At 31.7% G+C, this 18,701-nt stretch overlaps 3 protein-coding genes across 3 annotated transcripts; 2 read left to right on the top strand and 1 right to left on the bottom strand.

Moving 5' to 3' along the window:
• Window positions 1–441: 441 nt before the first annotated feature.
• Window positions 442–6,460, top strand: LOC119671623 (chromosome-associated kinesin KIF4-like; the record flags this gene model as incomplete). Its single annotated transcript, XM_038082351.1, is given in 5 exon segments — window positions 442–1,783; window positions 2,140–2,902; window positions 2,980–3,111; window positions 3,163–3,572; window positions 6,318–6,460. Coding segments are annotated over 5 exon segments (2,613 nt in total). The 3' UTR covers window positions 6,373–6,460.
• Window positions 6,461–6,550: 90 nt separating this feature from the next.
• LOC119671622 (follicle cell protein 3C-1) lies at window positions 6,551–8,446 on the bottom strand. The gene is made up of 2 exons (XM_038082350.1): window positions 6,905–8,446; window positions 6,551–6,826 (listed from the first exon to the last, which is right to left on the bottom strand). Exons 1-2 carry the CDS (start codon window positions 7,646–7,648, stop codon window positions 6,644–6,646), a joined length of 927 nt encoding a protein of 308 aa, XP_037938278.1. The 5' UTR covers window positions 7,649–8,446; the 3' UTR covers window positions 6,551–6,643.
• Window positions 8,447–12,625: 4,179 nt separating this feature from the next.
• LOC119675204 (thioredoxin domain-containing protein 17-like) lies at window positions 12,626–13,659 on the top strand. Its single transcript, XM_038086395.1, has 3 exons — window positions 12,626–13,024; window positions 13,088–13,169; window positions 13,232–13,659. Exons 1-3 carry the CDS (start codon window positions 12,700–12,702, stop codon window positions 13,386–13,388), a joined length of 564 nt encoding a protein of 187 aa, XP_037942323.1. The 5' UTR covers window positions 12,626–12,699; the 3' UTR covers window positions 13,389–13,659.
• The last annotated feature ends 5,042 nt before the right edge of the window (window positions 13,660–18,701 follow it).

The following is an 18,701-nucleotide window of genomic DNA, read 5'->3' as shown; positions in this document are numbered from 1 at the left end:
AAATAAAATTTTTGTTGTTGTAGTTCACTACTAATCGAAAAAAAACCTCTTTATGAAACCTATTTACTAAATAAGTTATAGCATCAAACCTACTTAATCTAGTCTAATATCTTCAACCGATATAAGGTGTGTTTCCTTCATTTGCGCATCAGTGTCAGTTGTGGCAGATAATGCCTGATTTTTGTATCAGAATGCCTAGAACCAACTATGTTAAATTAAAATTATATATTATGACTATTAATTTGTATAAATATAGAACTCAGTAGGTTTTGGTGTACCAAGCCCCCACTTCAACTTAATCTTACTTATCGTATATAAGTATAATATACAAATTTCTTCAAATCAAATCAAATAAGTTTCTGATAAAAAAGATTAATATTTTTATGTGTAATAAATTAAAATATATTATTTGAAATAATGCAATGTATTCTTTTCTTACAGCTGGTCAAGGTGCTGGTCATGTTCGTTATCGCGACTCGAAGTTAACTCGCTTACTACAAGATTCCTTGGGCGGAAACTCTGTAACATTGATGATCGCCTGTGTCAGTCCAGCTGATTATAATGTTGCGGAAACATTAAGCACGTTACGATATGCAGATCGTGCTCGCCAGATTAAGAATAAACCAATCATAAATCAAGATCCACACGCCATGGAGGTTAGTATACTCAAGGGCATAATACAAAAGTTGCGGATGGAGCTGTTAGCTGTGGGTGGCAATATGTCCGCTTCACTAAAAGTCGATGTACAAGGCGCTGTGCCAGTAATTGATTCCAACCCTGCTGACTACAATAATTTTCATGAAATACACAGCAAAAAATATCTTGAACTTCAGGAGAAAAATCGTTACTTGCAACAAAAATTACAGGCGACTTTACATGATGTTGCAGATAATGAGATGCGTGCGCATATTGCTGAAGTGGCACATGAGAAATTAAAAGACACAACGGTGCAACTAAGGAAAATTATAATGAATTTAGAAGAGGAATTCAAAATTGATTCCTCACCAGAAAAAATACCAACATTAATAGAATCTGTAGCTGAAATGAAAAAATTAATTGATAATCTCGATGAGGAACTTGATCATACAAAACTAGAATTAGAGAGAAACAAGAGTCCACTGGGTAATAGATCTGTGGACGATGAAAATATGTCAGAAAGTACAGATATATTGATGCAAGAAGAAGAAGACGCCTTTACTAATAAGCAAATAAATTTAAAAGAGCAATTGCGACAAATTGAAAGAGCACTTAACATCAAGGAGGAACTTCACCAACGTGTTGCGGGCAGTCTGAACAAGTTCTCAGTTGTTGAGGAAAATCCTGAGAAACTGATTGAATATGAGTGTAAAATAAATGAACTAGAAATTGAAAAGCAGGACTTGTTAGATAAGTTACAGACCACCAAAAAAGATGCGTCTGCTAAACTAGCGGAGGAACGTCGCAAGCGTTTACAAGTATTGGAGGCAGAATTAACTAAAGTCCGTTCGCAGCTTAAACAACAAACCAAAATGTTGAAACTTCGGGAGAAAGATACACTTATGATTAAAAATCTAAATAATGACATTAGGCTTATGAAAGAGTCGAGGGTGAAGTTGATACGCACTATGCGGCAAGAGTCAGACCAATTCCGCCAATGGAAGTTTACGCGCGAGAAAGAGCTTATACAGCTGAAAAACAAAGATCTTAAAAAAAATATGGAGATGAAGCGTAAAGAAGAGCTTCATTTGAAACAACGTAACGTATTAAAACGCAAGTTTGAGGAGGCCATGGCGAATAACAAAAGGTAACTATATAATGCAAATAATTGTTGTTCGTGTAGTAACCTACGGAGATCTATAGTGCAGATAGCATGATGAAAGGAATTACGAATTCGTATACATGGGTTAGATGTGGGTAGTTGAACGCGAAAAACTCGTACTTCTTCAGAGTCATAAGTGGCACTACGTAGTGTGAGTAGATGAGTAGTTGGACGTCCCATTCGAAAGAAATACTCTTCTTCCCTTTTCTTGTAAACGTGTTGTAATCCTTTCAAATATACTGCTCTTAAGGACTTATATTTACTGGTTAAAATAATAATATATATTTTTTGAATTCTTTCTAGATAATATATTTATAAACAATTTACTATATATTCAACAGGTTGAAGGAAGTGTTAGAAAAGCAACAACATGCTCAATCGATGCGACAAAGTGGAAAGAACACAACCTCTGCACCCATGAATGATAATGTATTAGCATTTGTAGAGCGTGAATTAGAAATATTCGTATCCTTAATTGACGCTGAACATTCCTTGGACAATTTAATGGATGACCGCGCTATTATTAGTAATCGTATCCGAGATTTGAAAGAACAGCCGGTAATTGTAGGTACACCTGAAGCACAAGAGCTTGCTAACTTGGAGCTTGAGTTAGAGCTCCGTAATGCGCAAATAACAGAAATGCAGCAAAAAGTTTGTGCTGCTGATTTTGAGACACGCGTACGTACGTTTTGTGACGGCTTGTACAGTATTAGTGAAGCGCGTATGGTCATTAAACATCTGATAAAATCTGTTTCTGATATGCGACGAGAACATGCTAATCGCTCTCAGGAACAAAAAACTGCAATGGATGAACTACGTAACACAATTGAAACTGTCGATGAACGCTGCAACGGGGTTATGAAACGTATGCGCACAATGGAAGTTGAACATGAGCAAATGATGAACAGTCGGGAGAGTATGTATGAAGAGAGGATTTCTGTGTTGCTGCGGCAGTTGCACAGTACTCAATCCACTGAAAATAACTCTGCTGAAACGAAAAAGATTCAGGAAGAATATTTCGATAAAATAGATGAAATGAAAGAAGTAATAGAATCTTATAAAAAACAAGAAGAAGAGTTACAAAAGAAAAAGCAACTAACTGAGGTAAAGTTTTTTTTATATGAAATATCATAATTTTAAAAATATGTGCTATAAATATATTTTATTTATTTAATACACAGCCCATACTTGAAGATGATATTGAAGAGCTAATGTCTAGTGAAGAAGAAGAAGATGAAATGAACACTTCAAGTAAAACTGATCCAGATTGGATAAAAACGCCAAGGTTTCGACGACCAAATAAACGATCAACGGTAAATATATATTTTCGGGTTTTGGTATTTTGTCACTAAATTGAATTATAGACTTTTCGAAATAAATCAGATACTTCGTCCCATTCAATGGACGAAACGCATGCTGTTACGAGCAACGGGTCCGAAAACATTGGCGCCAACAACGCCAACAACGCCAACGGAACAGGTAACAAACGGAGAGAGAAAGGCTGTAAGTGTCGTGGTAAATGCATCAACAAGCGTTGCGGATGTTATTCGAACACTAAGAAATGCACGTTAAATTGCGGGTGTAGTCTAACATGCCTTAATGGAAAATTTTCCAAAACTGATTCAAATGATGAAAATGAAATGAGTGATAATGTAATAATAGAGACACCTGAACAAGAACAAGTAATATCAAGTGAAGTTATCAAGAATAATTCTCCATCAGCAGACAGTAATGTAGGAAGTAATGCAACATTCATCACACCAAAGATAGCGAGGTATAATAAGTTAATTTTAAATCTGTATGTAAAACAATTAAAAATGATTACGATGTTGTTTCTAACTTAGCAGCGTTGGTGTAACTTTTATATTTTAATGTAAATGAATTTCTGTTATTGTTTATGAATCTCTACTTTATTGGGCTTCATGTGTCTTGCAGAAGGAATCTAAGAATAAGTTTTACAATGCACGTTTAAGGTTCCCTTAAGTTAAGTGTAGTATGCGTTTTATTGCAGGTCGTAAATACTTAAAGGAAGATTATAATTATGAAAAATATGGCAATGCTAGTAAAATCATAGAATGATCATAATATAATTTCAATTTAAAGCTGTTTTATGCTTACCTCTAAAGCCAAAAACGATAAATTATTTTATAGATTAGGTTGAAAGAGAATTATTTGATTGACAAGTAACCTTTAAATGTCAATTAAAACTGCAAAAATCTATTAAATGTCAAATCGGCCCTTAAGTGAACGTTGTAAAATTGTCTATAACTGACTCGACAAAAATAAAGCAATATATGCTTTTTTTCTTTCAAAATCCATATGAAGATATAATAGAAAGGTTCGATAAATTTAAGTGTAAACCTGGTACAATACTGTTACTTTTTGAAGTTACACTTGTCATTTTTAGAATAAATTTTTGCTGAAAATTAGCATTTACTACTCTCTCAATTCATAAAAATTGTTTTTACATATATCCTGGCTAGAGAGATAATAGCGTTGCGTGCGATGAGGGATCTAAACGAATTGTCGTTTTTTTTTTTAGTTTTTTTTATTCCTTCTCTACGTTGTCTCACAACATTTTGCATATAAGCATTGTGTTTGAGTGGTCTTTTTAGTAACATTGAATGAATACTTTTTCTACAATCTCACTCTCTCTCTCTCTTCCTCTCTCTCTCTTCTACATTTTTGCATATAAGCATTGTGTTTGAGTGGTCTTTTTAGTAACATTGAATGAATACTTTTTCTACAATCTCACTCTCTCTCTCTCTTCTTTTTTTCCTCTCTCTCTCTTCCTCTCTCTGCTTCCTCTTTCTCTCTTCTCTCTCTCTCCTCTTTTTCTCTACTCTCTCTCCTCTTTCTCTCTCTCTCCTCTTTCTCTCTCCTCTCTCCCTCCTCTTTCTCTCTCTCCTCTCTCTCTCCTCTTTCTCTCTCTCCTCTCTCTCTCCTCTTTCTCTCTCTCCTCTCTCTCTCCTCTCTCTCTCCTCTTTCTCTCTCTCCTCTTTCTCTCTCTCCTCTGCCCTCTTGCTCTCTTCTTCTCTCCTCTTGCTCTCTGCTCTCTCTCCTCTCTCTCTCTCTCTCTCTCTCCTCTTTCTCTCTCTCTCCTCTTTCTCTCTCTCTCTTCTCTTTCTCTCTTCTCTCTCTCCTCTTTCTCTCTTCTCTCTCTCCTCTTTCTCTCTTCTCTCTCCTCTTTCTCTCTTCTCTCTCTCCTCTTTCTCTCTTCTCTCTCTCTCCTCTTTTTCTCTACTCTCTCTCCTCTTTCTCTCTTCTCTCTGCCCTCTTGCTCTCTTCTTCTCTCCTGCCCTCTTGCTCTCTTCTTCTCTCCTCTTGCTCTCTGCTCCTCTTTCTCTCTTCTCTCTCTCTCCTCTTTTTCTCTACTCTCTCTCCTCTTTCTCTCTCTCTCCTCTTTCTCTCTCCTCTCTCCCTCCTCTTTCTCTCTCTCCTCTCTCTCTCCTCTTTCTCTCTCTCCTCTCTCTCTCCTCTTTCTCTCTCTCCTCTCTCTCTCCTCTCTCTCTCCTCTTTCTCTCTCTCCTCTTTCTCTCTCTCCTCTGCCCTCTTGCTCTCTTCTTCTCTCCTCTTGCTCTCTGCTCTCTCTCCTCTCTCTCTCTCTCTCTCTCTCCTCTTTCTCTCTCTCTCCTCTTTCTCTCTCTCTCCTCTTTCTCTCTCTCTCCTCTTTCTCTCTCCTCTCTCTCTCCTCTTTCTCTTCTCTCTCTTCCTCTCTCTCTCTTCCTCTCTCTCTCTTCCTCTCTCTCTCTCTCTTCCTCTCTCTCTCTCTTCCTCTCTCTCTCTTCCTCTCTCTCTCTTCCTCTCTCTCTCTTCCTCACTCTCTCTTCCTCTCTCTCTATTCCTCTCTGTCTCTTTCACATAATTAAATATTAAAATGCATTTTTATTTTTGAAATTTGATTTCTCATTTAAAAAATTTAATTTTCGACATCTTCAATTTAATCTATCTTTAATGTGTCGTAGTATCACAATGCGCCATTATTTAAGTTCCAGTGGGCTTAGGTGTAGAAGGCCGCTACTCTAATCCAACCATTCTATCCTTAAGCTATCTATCCTAAAGCTACCTATCCTAAAGCTTGTAATACCAACATTATCTAACCTTAAGTTATCTACTCTTAATTTATCTATTATAAGTTTTAATTAAGTTCCAAGCATCGTAATAAAGATATTCCAACAGTCAAAGGCGTCTGCTACCAGTATTTTAGTATTTTGTTATATCTACGTTATAAATAAATGTTTTCTAAATCGTGCGTATCTTATTTTTGTAAATCTCAACTCGCACTTAACGCTGTTATTTGTTTAGACAGATTCAAACAATCACATTCTAAGCTTTTTTTGGTACATCTCGGTACATCAGTCGGTTTCTGTTGGTTTCTGGGTTCAGAATCATTTTATTTTATACATAACAGTTTTATTTAACAAATCATACATTTGTATTGTATTAATTTCAGTTATTATTTAATTTATTTCATTGGTCTCACTTATTCACTTATTCACTTATCATTTAATTTTTTCAGATTATCAACCATAACATTCGAATCAACGTCGGTGAAAAAGAAATTTTTCGAATGAGAAGAATATTATCATTTGCGTATGATCCATTCATTTATGATGTCGAAGTATTAAAAGCATTTAATATAATTTAATTTTACTCGTAGTATATTACCATTATTTTTAATTGTTTGATTTTATTTTTTTTTCATTTGTTAATGTTTTTCATTCATTAATAGAAAATAAATATAAATTTGATCATTTTAATTTTTAACTTTATTTACAAAGACTTTGGTTTTTATTTACAATTTTCGTTCTAACAAATCCAGCAGTTCTTCCTAAAACGTAGCGCTTAGACCATTGGGCACGTGTACGGTGTACCGTTCTTACAACAATATTCTCGTCCAGCTGCTAATGTAGTATTCCACCAGTTGTTGTTGCAGTTCTTAACATACAAGTAGGCACGCTCCTTGCGTATGTCTCTATCTAAAGATGCACACAATATGGCCGCGGAGTTAGGCAGATGCTTTACAATCTGTAATTGTGTGAATTGGGTATGAATGTTTGAATTGCATTGGAATAGTTTTTCCTTCACATTGTATTAGATACTTACATTTTCTAGGCACTTGGTTTGGCATTGTTTCTGACCGATGGCATTGCAAGGATAATTCCGATCCAGTTCGTTACTTATGGCTGGTTTACCAGTTGGTTTTTCACTGCTGCCTTGCTTAATCTGTGAGGAGAGGAAAATACCACATGTGCACGGCACTATTCGGTTATTCTCCGTTGTACTTGTGCTTGTGCTTGTGCTTGTTCTACTTGTGCTAGATGCCGTAGCTGCAGATTCACTAGTTTTTTCCAGACTTTGTACAGAATCCTGGTTTTGACTTCCAAAGAAGTGCTTGGCTGTCGTTATTGCTGGCATTTCTTTCTGTGTTGTTATTCCAATTTGCTCCGTTGTTCCTCTTTGCTCTGTGGTGTCTACTACTGCGGTGCTGCTAGGTGCTTCTGTTGTTAATGTTGGTCCAGTAGCTTCTAAATTTGGTACCGTTTGTATGTGTGCAGTTGCAGTTGTTAAATTTGTTGCAACCGCATATGGTAACGTGGTAACTTCCAATTGCTCTGTGCTGAGTTTGGTTGCTGTGATTACATTTGCTTTGTAAGTTGTGGTTTTTGGTTCCTCCACTTTAGCTTTTATACGCTTTTCTTTAATAATATTTGTTTTTCCATAAATTGGTTTCTTATATGCAATTTTTGTGGGACCACACTCCACACTCGCAATGATTGCAATAAACAGCAAAGCAGTCGTCGTCCTTCTGGCAAATAATCCTTTCAAATAAACTGTAAACAAAAGCATTTAATTAAAAGTGAGAATTTTGTGCTCGAACTCATCATGTACCCATTGTGTTCTTCTTGTTCTTCTTGTTCTCTTGAATGTCTGAAATGTGAAGTTTGTCTTTTGTTTTATACAATTTTCAAGTTGAAAGAAACATTTAAGTGCACTCGCGATATTCTTGACCCAATTTCTGCTGCACTTGAACTTCACAAGCGCCGATGCAATAAAAATGTCTGTTCCGCAAAAACTGAAGAGAATTTTGTAAGCGCAGTGGAAGAAAGGTCAATCGCTTTTTAATTTAATTTCATAACATTTAAATATTATATTTACATTTTTTTTTTTCATTAAATAATAGTAAAGTTACCACAATAGGGCAATGGGCCTAACTCGATCTTTAAGATATCTAGTATAACCTAGTAGTGATAGTAATAGCAAGTCTTATTCCCTTATAATCAGAATGTTTCTTTGCAATACAATAGATGATAGGTCCATTGTGTTCCTCAACATTATATATTAACAATTTTGTAGAAACAATCCTATATAAATATATTGGGGCATTACTCTATTCAAACAGTTCTTGGATGATAAAATCATTGGGCTTATAAAGAGCTCAGATATTTTTAAATATGATCTCAGAATAAACTAAACAGCAGACATACTGATTGTTGTTGTTGTAGCCCGCCGGGAACTGAAAAGCAGATAACATGTAAGGATTACAAGACGAGACATACTGAATCGAATTGAACTACAATGTTTCGAAATATTGGCTTTGCCCTAATAAGATTATATTACTTTCAAATAAATAATGGCAAAAATGAAAATAATTACAAAATATAATTATAATTATATAAATATAAATATAATTACAAAAAAAAAGGAATAACTCAGTTGACGTGCGGTAATTATACTATTTTATGGGTTAGATGAGATTAGTAGACTTTTCACAGAGATAACAAAAAAGATTTTTTAGCTCATTTTGATGCATCTAAAATTACATAGTAGATGTCAAAGAATCGCATTATAATGATATCTAATATAATAATCTCATAATATATATTATATGGCATAATATAATAATCTAATAGGTGGATAACTCCGATTTCATGAGAATGTAACTCCCCGTTATCAAAGAATTATTTTTGTGAGTAATTTCTCAAGTTATATGAATTACTATTCCATTGACATAATTAGCGCATTATAATTAAGCAGCATTGCTGAACTGGTCATGTCATGAGAAAGGATGGAAGTACTCCAGTTGGAAAGATGATGTTGTATTCAACTTCCCAACTAAGGAAGCAAGCAATTTATAGTTGATAAGAGGAAAAACTAATCTAATAACATTCATGTTTCAACATGTTGAAATATTTATTAATTGTCTATTAGTTCATTAGGTCATAATGTTTAGAGATTATTCTGGATAGACCCTTATTAAACGTATTTAAGGTTCATAATTCGAAAACTACGTAAAAAATAATAAGAAGAAACAATATTATACAAATACAGGCAGGGACTTCACGGTACGTCGGTTGTAGTTTGATAATTTTCAATCTTAGTTTTAAAGGCTACTTCTTTACAATAGCCCCCAATGTTATATAATGTAATCTTTTTGGAACTAAGAAGTTAAACAAGCAAACCTAAGATCATTTTTATAGGACAGGCTCCTGAATGGTAGGTCCTACTGAACCATTTTTAAGATTAGAGTATCGAACAGCTGGAAACAGCTTAGTATCTACAATTGTTTGTATTCTAATAAAATAAAAAGAGTGGCACTATAGAGTGGTAATTCATTTTTCTCAAAATACACGTTTGTCTCACTTGTCTAAGCTTATCATAGAAAGCATTCTGGTTTTCTGTAATTAGCAAATTGTAAATTCCAGACGTTAAACTTTTAAAATTTTAATCTGTAACTAAATTTTATAGTTTATGGAATAAAGTAGCCGCAAATAGGCTACTGACTCTGAACGGAGCAGATCATTCGGACAGTGGCAGATATTTTGTGCTACTTACCGACCCTAACACACACAATTCTCCGAGTAAATGCGAAACTTTTGCGGATTTTCAAATAACTGACGGAGATGAGGATATCCGCACTAGTGATTTCTTTTTAGCAACTAGACATTGGCAAGTAATATGCTTAGAGGCTTAATTTGATTCTAAGTAGAAGCAAAAAACATAGTCTCTTTAGACAGACTATTGAAAGAAGGTAACGCCGGATTAGTGACATATCGAATAGTTTATCAACAACTTTAACTTTACTAAGTAGATAACAATATCTTAGAATGTTTTCTTAATTTGAAAGATTTACAGTTGACCTGTAGTGAACCCAGATCCCTTTAAGAGACTACACAAAATGTAGTTTTAAATCTAAACTATTTTTTCTTACAATCTTAATAGATCAACAGGTAGGATTCTTATTTACCGGTATAGTTAACTATTTTGTTAATGCTGCTATTATCTTAAAGATATCCTAAAATGTCTTCCATCGGTGTTTTATACATTAACATTTAAATTTTTATGTATAATATTTTTGTGCAGTCATTCTTTCTGTTTTTTTTCTTTTTTGGTGCAGTTAGCTGGCATTTTTTTCTTTCGTTCAATAACTTCATAATCAAGATAAACTTAATTTAGAACAACACATGTATATTTGTTTTCAATTTTTTCATCGTTTAATCATAAGTTCTCATAATTTCATAGTTTATGTTTTATTTTATTATATATACTGAGACCTCGTACTGATTACAAAAAGCAGCCTTCCTTTCTACTGTGTAAGAAGGTTTAATAAATGTTGATAAAACATTCAAAACTATATAACTATTTCAAATAGATTTAATAATAGAAAAGAAAAAAAAATTATTTTATTTGTGTATACGTCAATAATATAATATCAGTTTTTTAAGTTCCAATAATAATTGGGACTAACCACTGTAAAAGGGTGCAATATGATATGAGTTCCTTCAAAAATATAAAGGAATAAAATGTAGGAAATTTAATGGAAAAAAATATATAAATTTAAGAATAAAATATATAAATATTTTTATAATATTTAATAGTAGAATATATAATTATTATTATAATAAAATAATGGTTCTTATTACACAGAACGCATAAAAAGAATATTTAAATATTTGTGCTCCGAGTACAATGCTACGTCTCCAACATAGGTCTCCAATAGAGTACATTAAGACCGAAAAGTTTTCGGAAATTCTCATTTAAAATTCGCGCGCTGTATATTTTTCGATATTTTAAGTTTATGTAGTTTGGCAGCAATTAAGGACAATTACTATGCCAAAAATGAGCGCGATCTGTCAGACAGTTCGTTTACGGCAGCTGTTGAAACCAGTTCACCTCAGTAGGGCGTTGCGAAAAAAACAATGGAAAAAAATATTGAACAAAGAGTTTGCATCAAATTTTGTGTTTCGAACGAAATTTCGTGTGCAGAATCGTTGCGAATGCTACAAAAGGCTTATGGGGAATCAGTTTTATCGAAAACTCAAGTTTATGAGTGGTACAAAGCCTTCCAGGACGGTCGTACGACCGTCGAAGACATTTCGCAACGCACTACTGAGGTGAACTGGTTTCAACAGCTGCCGTAAACGAACTGTCTGACAGATCGAGCTCATTTTTGGCATAGTAATTAAGGACAGTGCTGCCAAACTACATAAACTTAAAATATCGAAAAATATACAGCGCGCGAATTTTAAATGAGAATTTCCGAAAACTTTTCAGTCTTAATGTAAAAATGGTGCAAGATATAATAAAATTTATATATTGATTTAGTTGTTATGTTCCGATACATGTTATATAATATATATAATATATATATATATTTTTTGTGATATATTATTTTCTTATGTGTTGTTGTTGTTATGTATTATGTGTTGTAATGGAGAGATTGCATTGTGCTCGTTTTTTTTAAATTTTTAAAATTTTGTTAAAATATTTGCGATACAATAATTATTAGCAAAACTAAATAATTGTTATGTTATGATTCATTAATTAAGTTGGTAGTAAGAAAAATGGTTTCAAACTAATTGTTATTCAGTTTTTAATTTAATCTTTGAGATACTACAAAAATATATCAGTTCTTATTGTTTAAAATAAACTTCTCTAGCTTAAAAAGTTCCTATTTGGAAGCTGCCGTTTCAATAGAAACTTTGAAGTGTTTTATTATTCTTTTTTATCTTTTGTAGTCAATAAATGACAATAACGTATATATTACAAATATTCTATTAATTTGATTAATTAGTGCCAATAATATATATAACTGAACTATATTCTTCAATAATATTAATAAAAATATACAAACATATAAGAAGAGTTGGTTTTATTTGATTTTAAAAGTAAATAACGACAAAACAAAACTATTTTCTTGATATTTTCTTGGTTTTATTATTTGTTAATACAAATAGAAGTTTAAGAAATTAAGTAACAAACATGGCATGGAGCATATTATTCTTATAAATTCTTTTTAATAGTAAGAAACACCGGATATGTTCAGCATTGAACTATATGCAATGTGATCCTGTGACTAAAGGAATACGGACTCAATTTTAGTCATTGTAGAATCATTTTGTCAAATAAAAATTTGACAGTTATAAGTGTAAACATGTAACTTATGTTAACATTTTTATGCATTATGCTAAATTCGAGTTAAATTGCTAAAGTGTTAAATCGCTAGATAGAAACATCATGTGTGCACATTTTGTTTGCAAGCTATACTATAAAGCAGAGTTCGGCATAAAACACAAAGAAATTGTTTTTGTAAATTTCAAAACTGGAATTTCTTTGTCCTGCGTATATATGTTATACAACATTTGCTATTTTTAATTTTTTATTTTATTTAAATATTTCAATTTCAATTATTTCCTTATCACTTAATTGGGAATAAGTAAATTATGGGACTTGACGTTATAAATTGTGAATAGTTAAAATTTGTTAAAGTTGGTGAACTGGCTAAGTCTAAATTATAATATTTAATTCTACCAAATATTTTTATCAGTGTATCACTGCATTTAAAAATTCAATGTTGGAAAAATGTATTGGCAGCACTTTTCGATAGCACCAGCTGATAAATGAAACACAAAGCAGTCGGTGGACAACAAAGTGGTTGCGATTATTTCTGCTGTAAATGCAATTCATTTACGTTTAATTATTTAATCTTGTCTAAGTATATAATGCCGGATACAATTGAAGTAACAAACGATGCCAAAGAAAATGATGCTATAAATACGACGGAAGGCGATGTAATATCAAAGCCGGAACAAATCAAAGTAGCCGGCTATGAAGACTTCCGCAAAACAGTAGAAGACTTATCCAAAAATTCCAAAACACAGATAAATATTTATTTCACAGGTGAAAAAATGGATGGAGTAAGTTGGTGCCCTGATTGCAACGATGGTAAATGCTCTTAAAAACTTTTAAGTTTATTTTTGTACTAATTTTTATCTGTTTTTCCTGCAGCGGAACCAGAGGTGAAAAAGGCCTTGCAATTCGCTGAAGCTGAATCTGTGTTTGTAGAAGTCGACGTCGGTAATCGTGAATTGTAATGAAATTCGAATTGATTTGAAAGTCAAAAATTAAACAAATTTGTATTTTGTATTATAGTTGGAAGGATATGAAGAATCCATTTCGTCTGGACAATGATATAAAACTTATGGTCATTCCAACACTTCTGCGTTGGAAACGTGTTGAACGCCTTGATGGTGAACAATGTGGAAAAAGCGATTTATTACAGATGTTCTTTGAGGAAAATTCTGATTAAATTCTTTAACGAAGTGTTTAAACCATAAAGATTAAAATTTTAATTGAGATAAGATAAAATTGCTTGTATAAAGTGACCCACATAAGAGTATATTCCCATACTTGCTGCCAAATCCATAACACATTAAATATTAAATATAGATGTGTGACTTTATAATTGCAAATACGTATAAATATATTTTAGCTGAAGGCGTCTGTTACTGCTGCTTTATTATAGCCTAACATTGTATGTCTTATAATAATTAATATAAATATAATATAAATATATTTTTATAAATTATGCTTAGGCGAATTTATATTGAATTAAATTTTTGAATATAAATTATTTAACATACGTTTTTTTTATAAACTAAAATGTATGTAATATATTGTGTGTTCACAATATTCAGATTAAAGCTGTTTAATTTTAGTAAAAACATGTTCTATAGGATTTTAGATACTATTTATGCAATATAATATATAGCGGTATTCATGATCTCACAAGTAACCAGATCGATCGATAATTGAGAAACAGGTGGATATTCCAATTACGATATGATGAGTAAAGAATTGTCTTCACGCAGCATTCGTTGAACTTTTTCTTGGTATCTAACACAACACAGCTCTTCACACAGTTGCAGTGTCTTTCTCAAGGGCATATTTGCATAGTAACAAAGTTGTCAACAGTCTTCTATCCCACGTGAGGTCAGAGTATAGCCATGTGCTAAACAAATGAATAAATAGATTTATTTCCATATGTACGCCAACTGTGGCTTCATTTCCTATGATGTTTCCTATCTGTTGTCATGTTTAAATGCACATCCCAATTTCAGCCCTATAGATCTTTGGCTTGGCCCCATTGAAGTAGCAAGGCTAGTTTCGCTTAAAATCCCACTCATTCCTCATCCATGTACCTACGGCTATATGTTATATTACAAGAGGTGATTAGTGCCTTGTCATCGTGATTGACGAGTAGCTTCGAAGAGGTTCCAAGAACGGACGGGTCGATGTCCCGGAGCCACTCGTTGGTTCAGACGATCAAGTGCCGTTCAACAGAAGCTGATTCCGGTGGGTTACAACAGCAACTGTAGCTTTGGGGCGTGGGTTAGCGGTTTCTTGCTTATTCCATATCTGAAACAAGCCTTCCTCTGCTCACTCTATCTCATCCAATCCATGTCTTAGCCTATGTATTTGTATCAGTAATTTGTTTCGGGCTATACTTCTCTCACTTATCTTATTTGTTTTGGGCTATACTGGGTACCGAACTCGTTGCTCGAAATACTGGCTATTGTAGATAACCAACTAAATTGTAATTATAGTTTAGGTATATTGTAGCTATTATAGTTTGATCGGTTGTTATTCCTATTCAAAATTGTGAACACCACTTGATGGTCTGTCTAGATGGGTTCTTCTACGACGTAGATCCAGCCGCTACTGATACGTCATTCATTTTGTTATTAAATAAATAGGGAGATAATATATTTTCGAAATAAATGAAAAATGCAGATTAGGGATAAAATCGTTTTGCATGCTTGTTACCATTTATTGAGATAGATGAGATCTATTATTAGATAATTATTATCTAATATTATTAGATTATTAGATAATATTCATCGCATAAAGAAGATAACAGAAAAAGATATTATAAGTAATTCATCATTAAAACATAATGCTACTTATTGTGATTCCTACTGTGGTCTCTTAAAATTGGGACCACAACAAACAACTTATGAGCAAAAGGCCTATAAATTGCCTTACTTATAATCATAAGTATAATTAGTACTATACTTACTAATTCTGTGATAACAGGAGCAGCAGTGTTTGCTTCTCCATATGACTCAGTAATAAGGACAAAATGTGGTTTACTACTTCTGTCTGAGTGTCACCGCTCGAAATAAAAGTAAGTCAAAAAGACTTTTTGTAATGCTAGAAAAAAGTTAGAGTACAGCAAACGTCACGATTATTATGAACTCGGCAATTCTTAAGATGTGTCCCAACTGCAGCTCTAGTTCTATGATGCCACACTTATAATTGCCCCATCATACATACTGATCTGGCTATCATAACAATAGGACTCTTCTGGTCGTAGTGCTGGCTGCTGGGCGATTTTACATCAAACCTTTAATAATAATAATCATAGTTTTATGGCTTCGCTGCATTGACATGGTAAGGTTTTTCTACCTGTACTTAGGCTATCTTCAATTATTCCAACCGATTTCTATATTTTTTGTACTACTTTACACTATATAACCCTCTCCTAATAATATTCTATCATTTATTGTTGAAGCACATTGAAGTGTTTGTTTTCTATGATCCGGTGGATCATAGAACTACAACACCAACTACAATTTTCTTTTTAAATTTAAGTATTTGAATATATATAATGCAATATATTAATAGTCTTTTGTTGGGTTTATATTATCATTTTTATATTTCACTGAAAAAGTTATAATTTGAAACATGCATATCATTTGTTGCTCTTATATAGAGCATTCGGTGGACTTACATTATACGTCGCTAACATATTCAACTGTGTAAAGAACTATATACATATGCTTGCATTGCACCTGATAAGGTTTTCTGTCAGGTTCAATGAGCTATATGAAGTTGCTGAAACAACTTTCCATTTCGAAGAAGTTCCTCTACATATGTGTATCTCAGTCATAGAGATAGATGTATCTATCATCTGTCGTATTCCTCATTTAATTTAATGTTCCCCAGAACTGCATACTTATTATTCTGTTAAGTATATTATTGGATCTGAATATATGTCCTGCTGATTCCAATCGACATAATTTAATGTCTGTTACTATATATACGTAGAAAGGTTCGTTATAGACCACTGTAGATATGGCAGTACACTTTCTTTATAGTTTCATGTGATGATATTAAATAACAATTTAATTCTTATTTTTACTACATCGTAATCGAATAAACAATGATAAAGTAATTGTGCAGTCTATAATGTCATTTAGTTTTTTATATACAGAAGTTTTAAAATTTTTAAGAGAAGTTTCTCTTACCTCTTGAAACAATTTCTGTTATTCTGGCCTAAAATTCAGATGTACTGAAGAATCGCAATCTCTTCTATTTATATCTTATTTAATTTAATTACATTTACATCTCTTGTAGGATATTTTACAAAATAAAATGTTTGACTGACTTGATTTTTCAAGGTTTTTATCAATTATTATGCTTTTAGTTGTGCTTAATTAAAAAACTTGCTTAAAAAATATACAGTAAAATATATTATTTTAAATTATAACTTAAGCCTAGTAATAATTTTAATTAACGTATTGAATATTGGTTGTTATAATAATTTAATAAAATATATTAATAAATTTTAAAACGACACTATTTTAGACACAAACCATACATTGACATTTCCGTTTGTTACACACAATTTCCGGGAAATTTTAACATTTTTACATGATGTGTACATCTGTTAACTCAACGTAGCGCTGCTAAGTTGTTGCTGCTCTCTTTTGAAACAGAATACTTTTCTACTAACATGCTTAATCAGAAAATCAGAAATTCAGTTGCCTTTTAACGGTCATGTAAACCGGGTGTGCGTGTTCAGTGAGGCGTTTTAATTAATTACACAAAAAACAAAATAAAAAAAACTTTGAAAACTGTATTAAATAAGTGATATTGACAATTTTTAGGGAAAATTCATATGTATATTACAAAAAAGTTAAATAAAATAATTAAAGAAAAAAGGTTTGTGTAATTTAAAAAGAAAATAACAAAATTTCAGTTATAATTTAAAATTTCCCAACACATACGCACACCAATATAAGCTTCGTTGAATGTGTGTTGGTGTGTGTGTGATGTAAAATTAACTGTTGCGCTTTTGGGTTAATATATTCACACGGGATTTTACTAAGAGAGTTGGAGTGTGTAATAACAGCAAATTTACATATAAATAATTTGAAGTTAATTTAAATATATTTGATATAATAAAATTTAATTAAAATATTAAACATTATATACACAAAAAAAAAAATAAAAAATAATTTCAAAATATTTGGCTTAATTAAAACTAATATAAAATGTAATTGATATTATTTAGTAAAAATGAAAAAAGACTATTATAATAAATAATAATTGAAAAAATTTATATAACTTACATTTATTTAAACACATTACATACAAAAAAAAAATAAAAAAATAATTTCAAAATATTTGGCTTAATTAAAATGAATAAAAAATATAATTGATATTATTTAGTACAAATAAAAAAATTTGTATAACTTAAATTTATTTAAATTAATAAAAAATTGCTTAAAAGAAAAACTATTATAACTGCTGAAAATGATTAAAAATATAAAGTTCAAAATATTTCATATAAAAATTTAAAAAATTTATATAACTAATTCAAACTTATTTAACTCAAGTAAAAATAATATTAAATATTATATCAATTAAAAACTTAAAAAATGTTAATAAAATATATTTCTTTTTTTTATTAGAGAACTGTATTGTGTAACACTTCATTAAATCTTGATATAATTATTAAATAAATATTTAGTTTTTAATAGCGAAAAGTGGGAAACCATTAAAAATGTAAAGTGTTAGTTAGTCAGCAAAAACGCCTTCCCAAGGCGGTTAAAAGAAAAATAACGCACAATATTTATTGAACTAATTAACTAGTTATTTCGAGATACAGCATCAAAATATATTAAATGGTTAATAAAATATAAACAAAATCATCGCCACATTTCCGATAGAAGTCAAATTGAAATGCGTCAAGCAGAAACCGAAATTTATAAATAAATTGAAAAATTTATAAATAATTTTTAATAAGCACATATATACGATATATGATAAAATGCGTACATAAATTAATAAAACGAAATAAATAAATAAATACACATAAAATACACATGAACAGTGAAATGTGTATAGAAAATGAAATGCTTTTAAGTTAAATAAATAAAATTTTGGAATTATGAAAATACGAAAAATCAAAATTCTAATCTCAGAATAACATTTGACGGTCAAATCAACAGATCAACATAATTAAATCAAATATGAGTGCAGTATAAAAAAAGAACTCATGGGTTCTCATTGGTAGGGGGAAAAAGCGAAAAGATTGAAAGTAAAGAAAATTGAAGAAGAAAATTCTGAATGCACAAAACAAAAACAAAAACAAAAACATATTGGAATACATGAATACAATTTTTCATGCTCTCTTAATTAAAAAAAAAAAAAATAAATACAAATAAAAAACCAATAGCAAAAAAAATGTGAGGAGAGAACAAGCGACCCCACCTCAACCCACCTTTAACATATGAATGCCGATCTCGATCGAAAAAAAAGGAAAACGACTAAT

This window comes from Teleopsis dalmanni, chromosome 1 (genome assembly GCF_002237135.1).
Source record: "Teleopsis dalmanni isolate 2A chromosome 1, ASM223713v2, whole genome shotgun sequence".
Lineage (NCBI taxonomy): Eukaryota > Metazoa > Arthropoda > Insecta > Diptera > Diopsidae > Teleopsis > Teleopsis dalmanni.
The sequence above is the reverse complement of the archived record's forward strand: the minus strand, read 5'-3'. Positions and strand labels throughout refer to the sequence as shown.

Excerpts from the sequence above, each read along its gene's own strand:
- LOC119671622 (XM_038082350.1), bottom strand. The coding sequence starts at position 7,648 with ATGCTTTTGTTTACAGTTTATTTGAAAGGATTATTTGCCAGAAGGACG. Across the intron at positions 6,827-6,904 it reads AAACCAAGTGCCTAGAAAAT|ATTGTAAAGCATCTGCCTAA; the intron begins GTAAGTATCTAA and ends ACACAATTACAG.
- LOC119675204 (XM_038086395.1), top strand. The coding sequence starts at position 12,700 with ATGAAACACAAAGCAGTCGGTGGACAACAAAGTGGTTGCGATTATTTC. Across the intron at positions 13,025-13,087 it reads GTGCCCTGATTGCAACGATG|CGGAACCAGAGGTGAAAAAG; the intron begins GTAAATGCTCTT and ends TTTTTCCTGCAG. Across the intron at positions 13,170-13,231 it reads GACGTCGGTAATCGTGAATT|TTGGAAGGATATGAAGAATC; the intron begins GTAATGAAATTC and ends TTTGTATTATAG.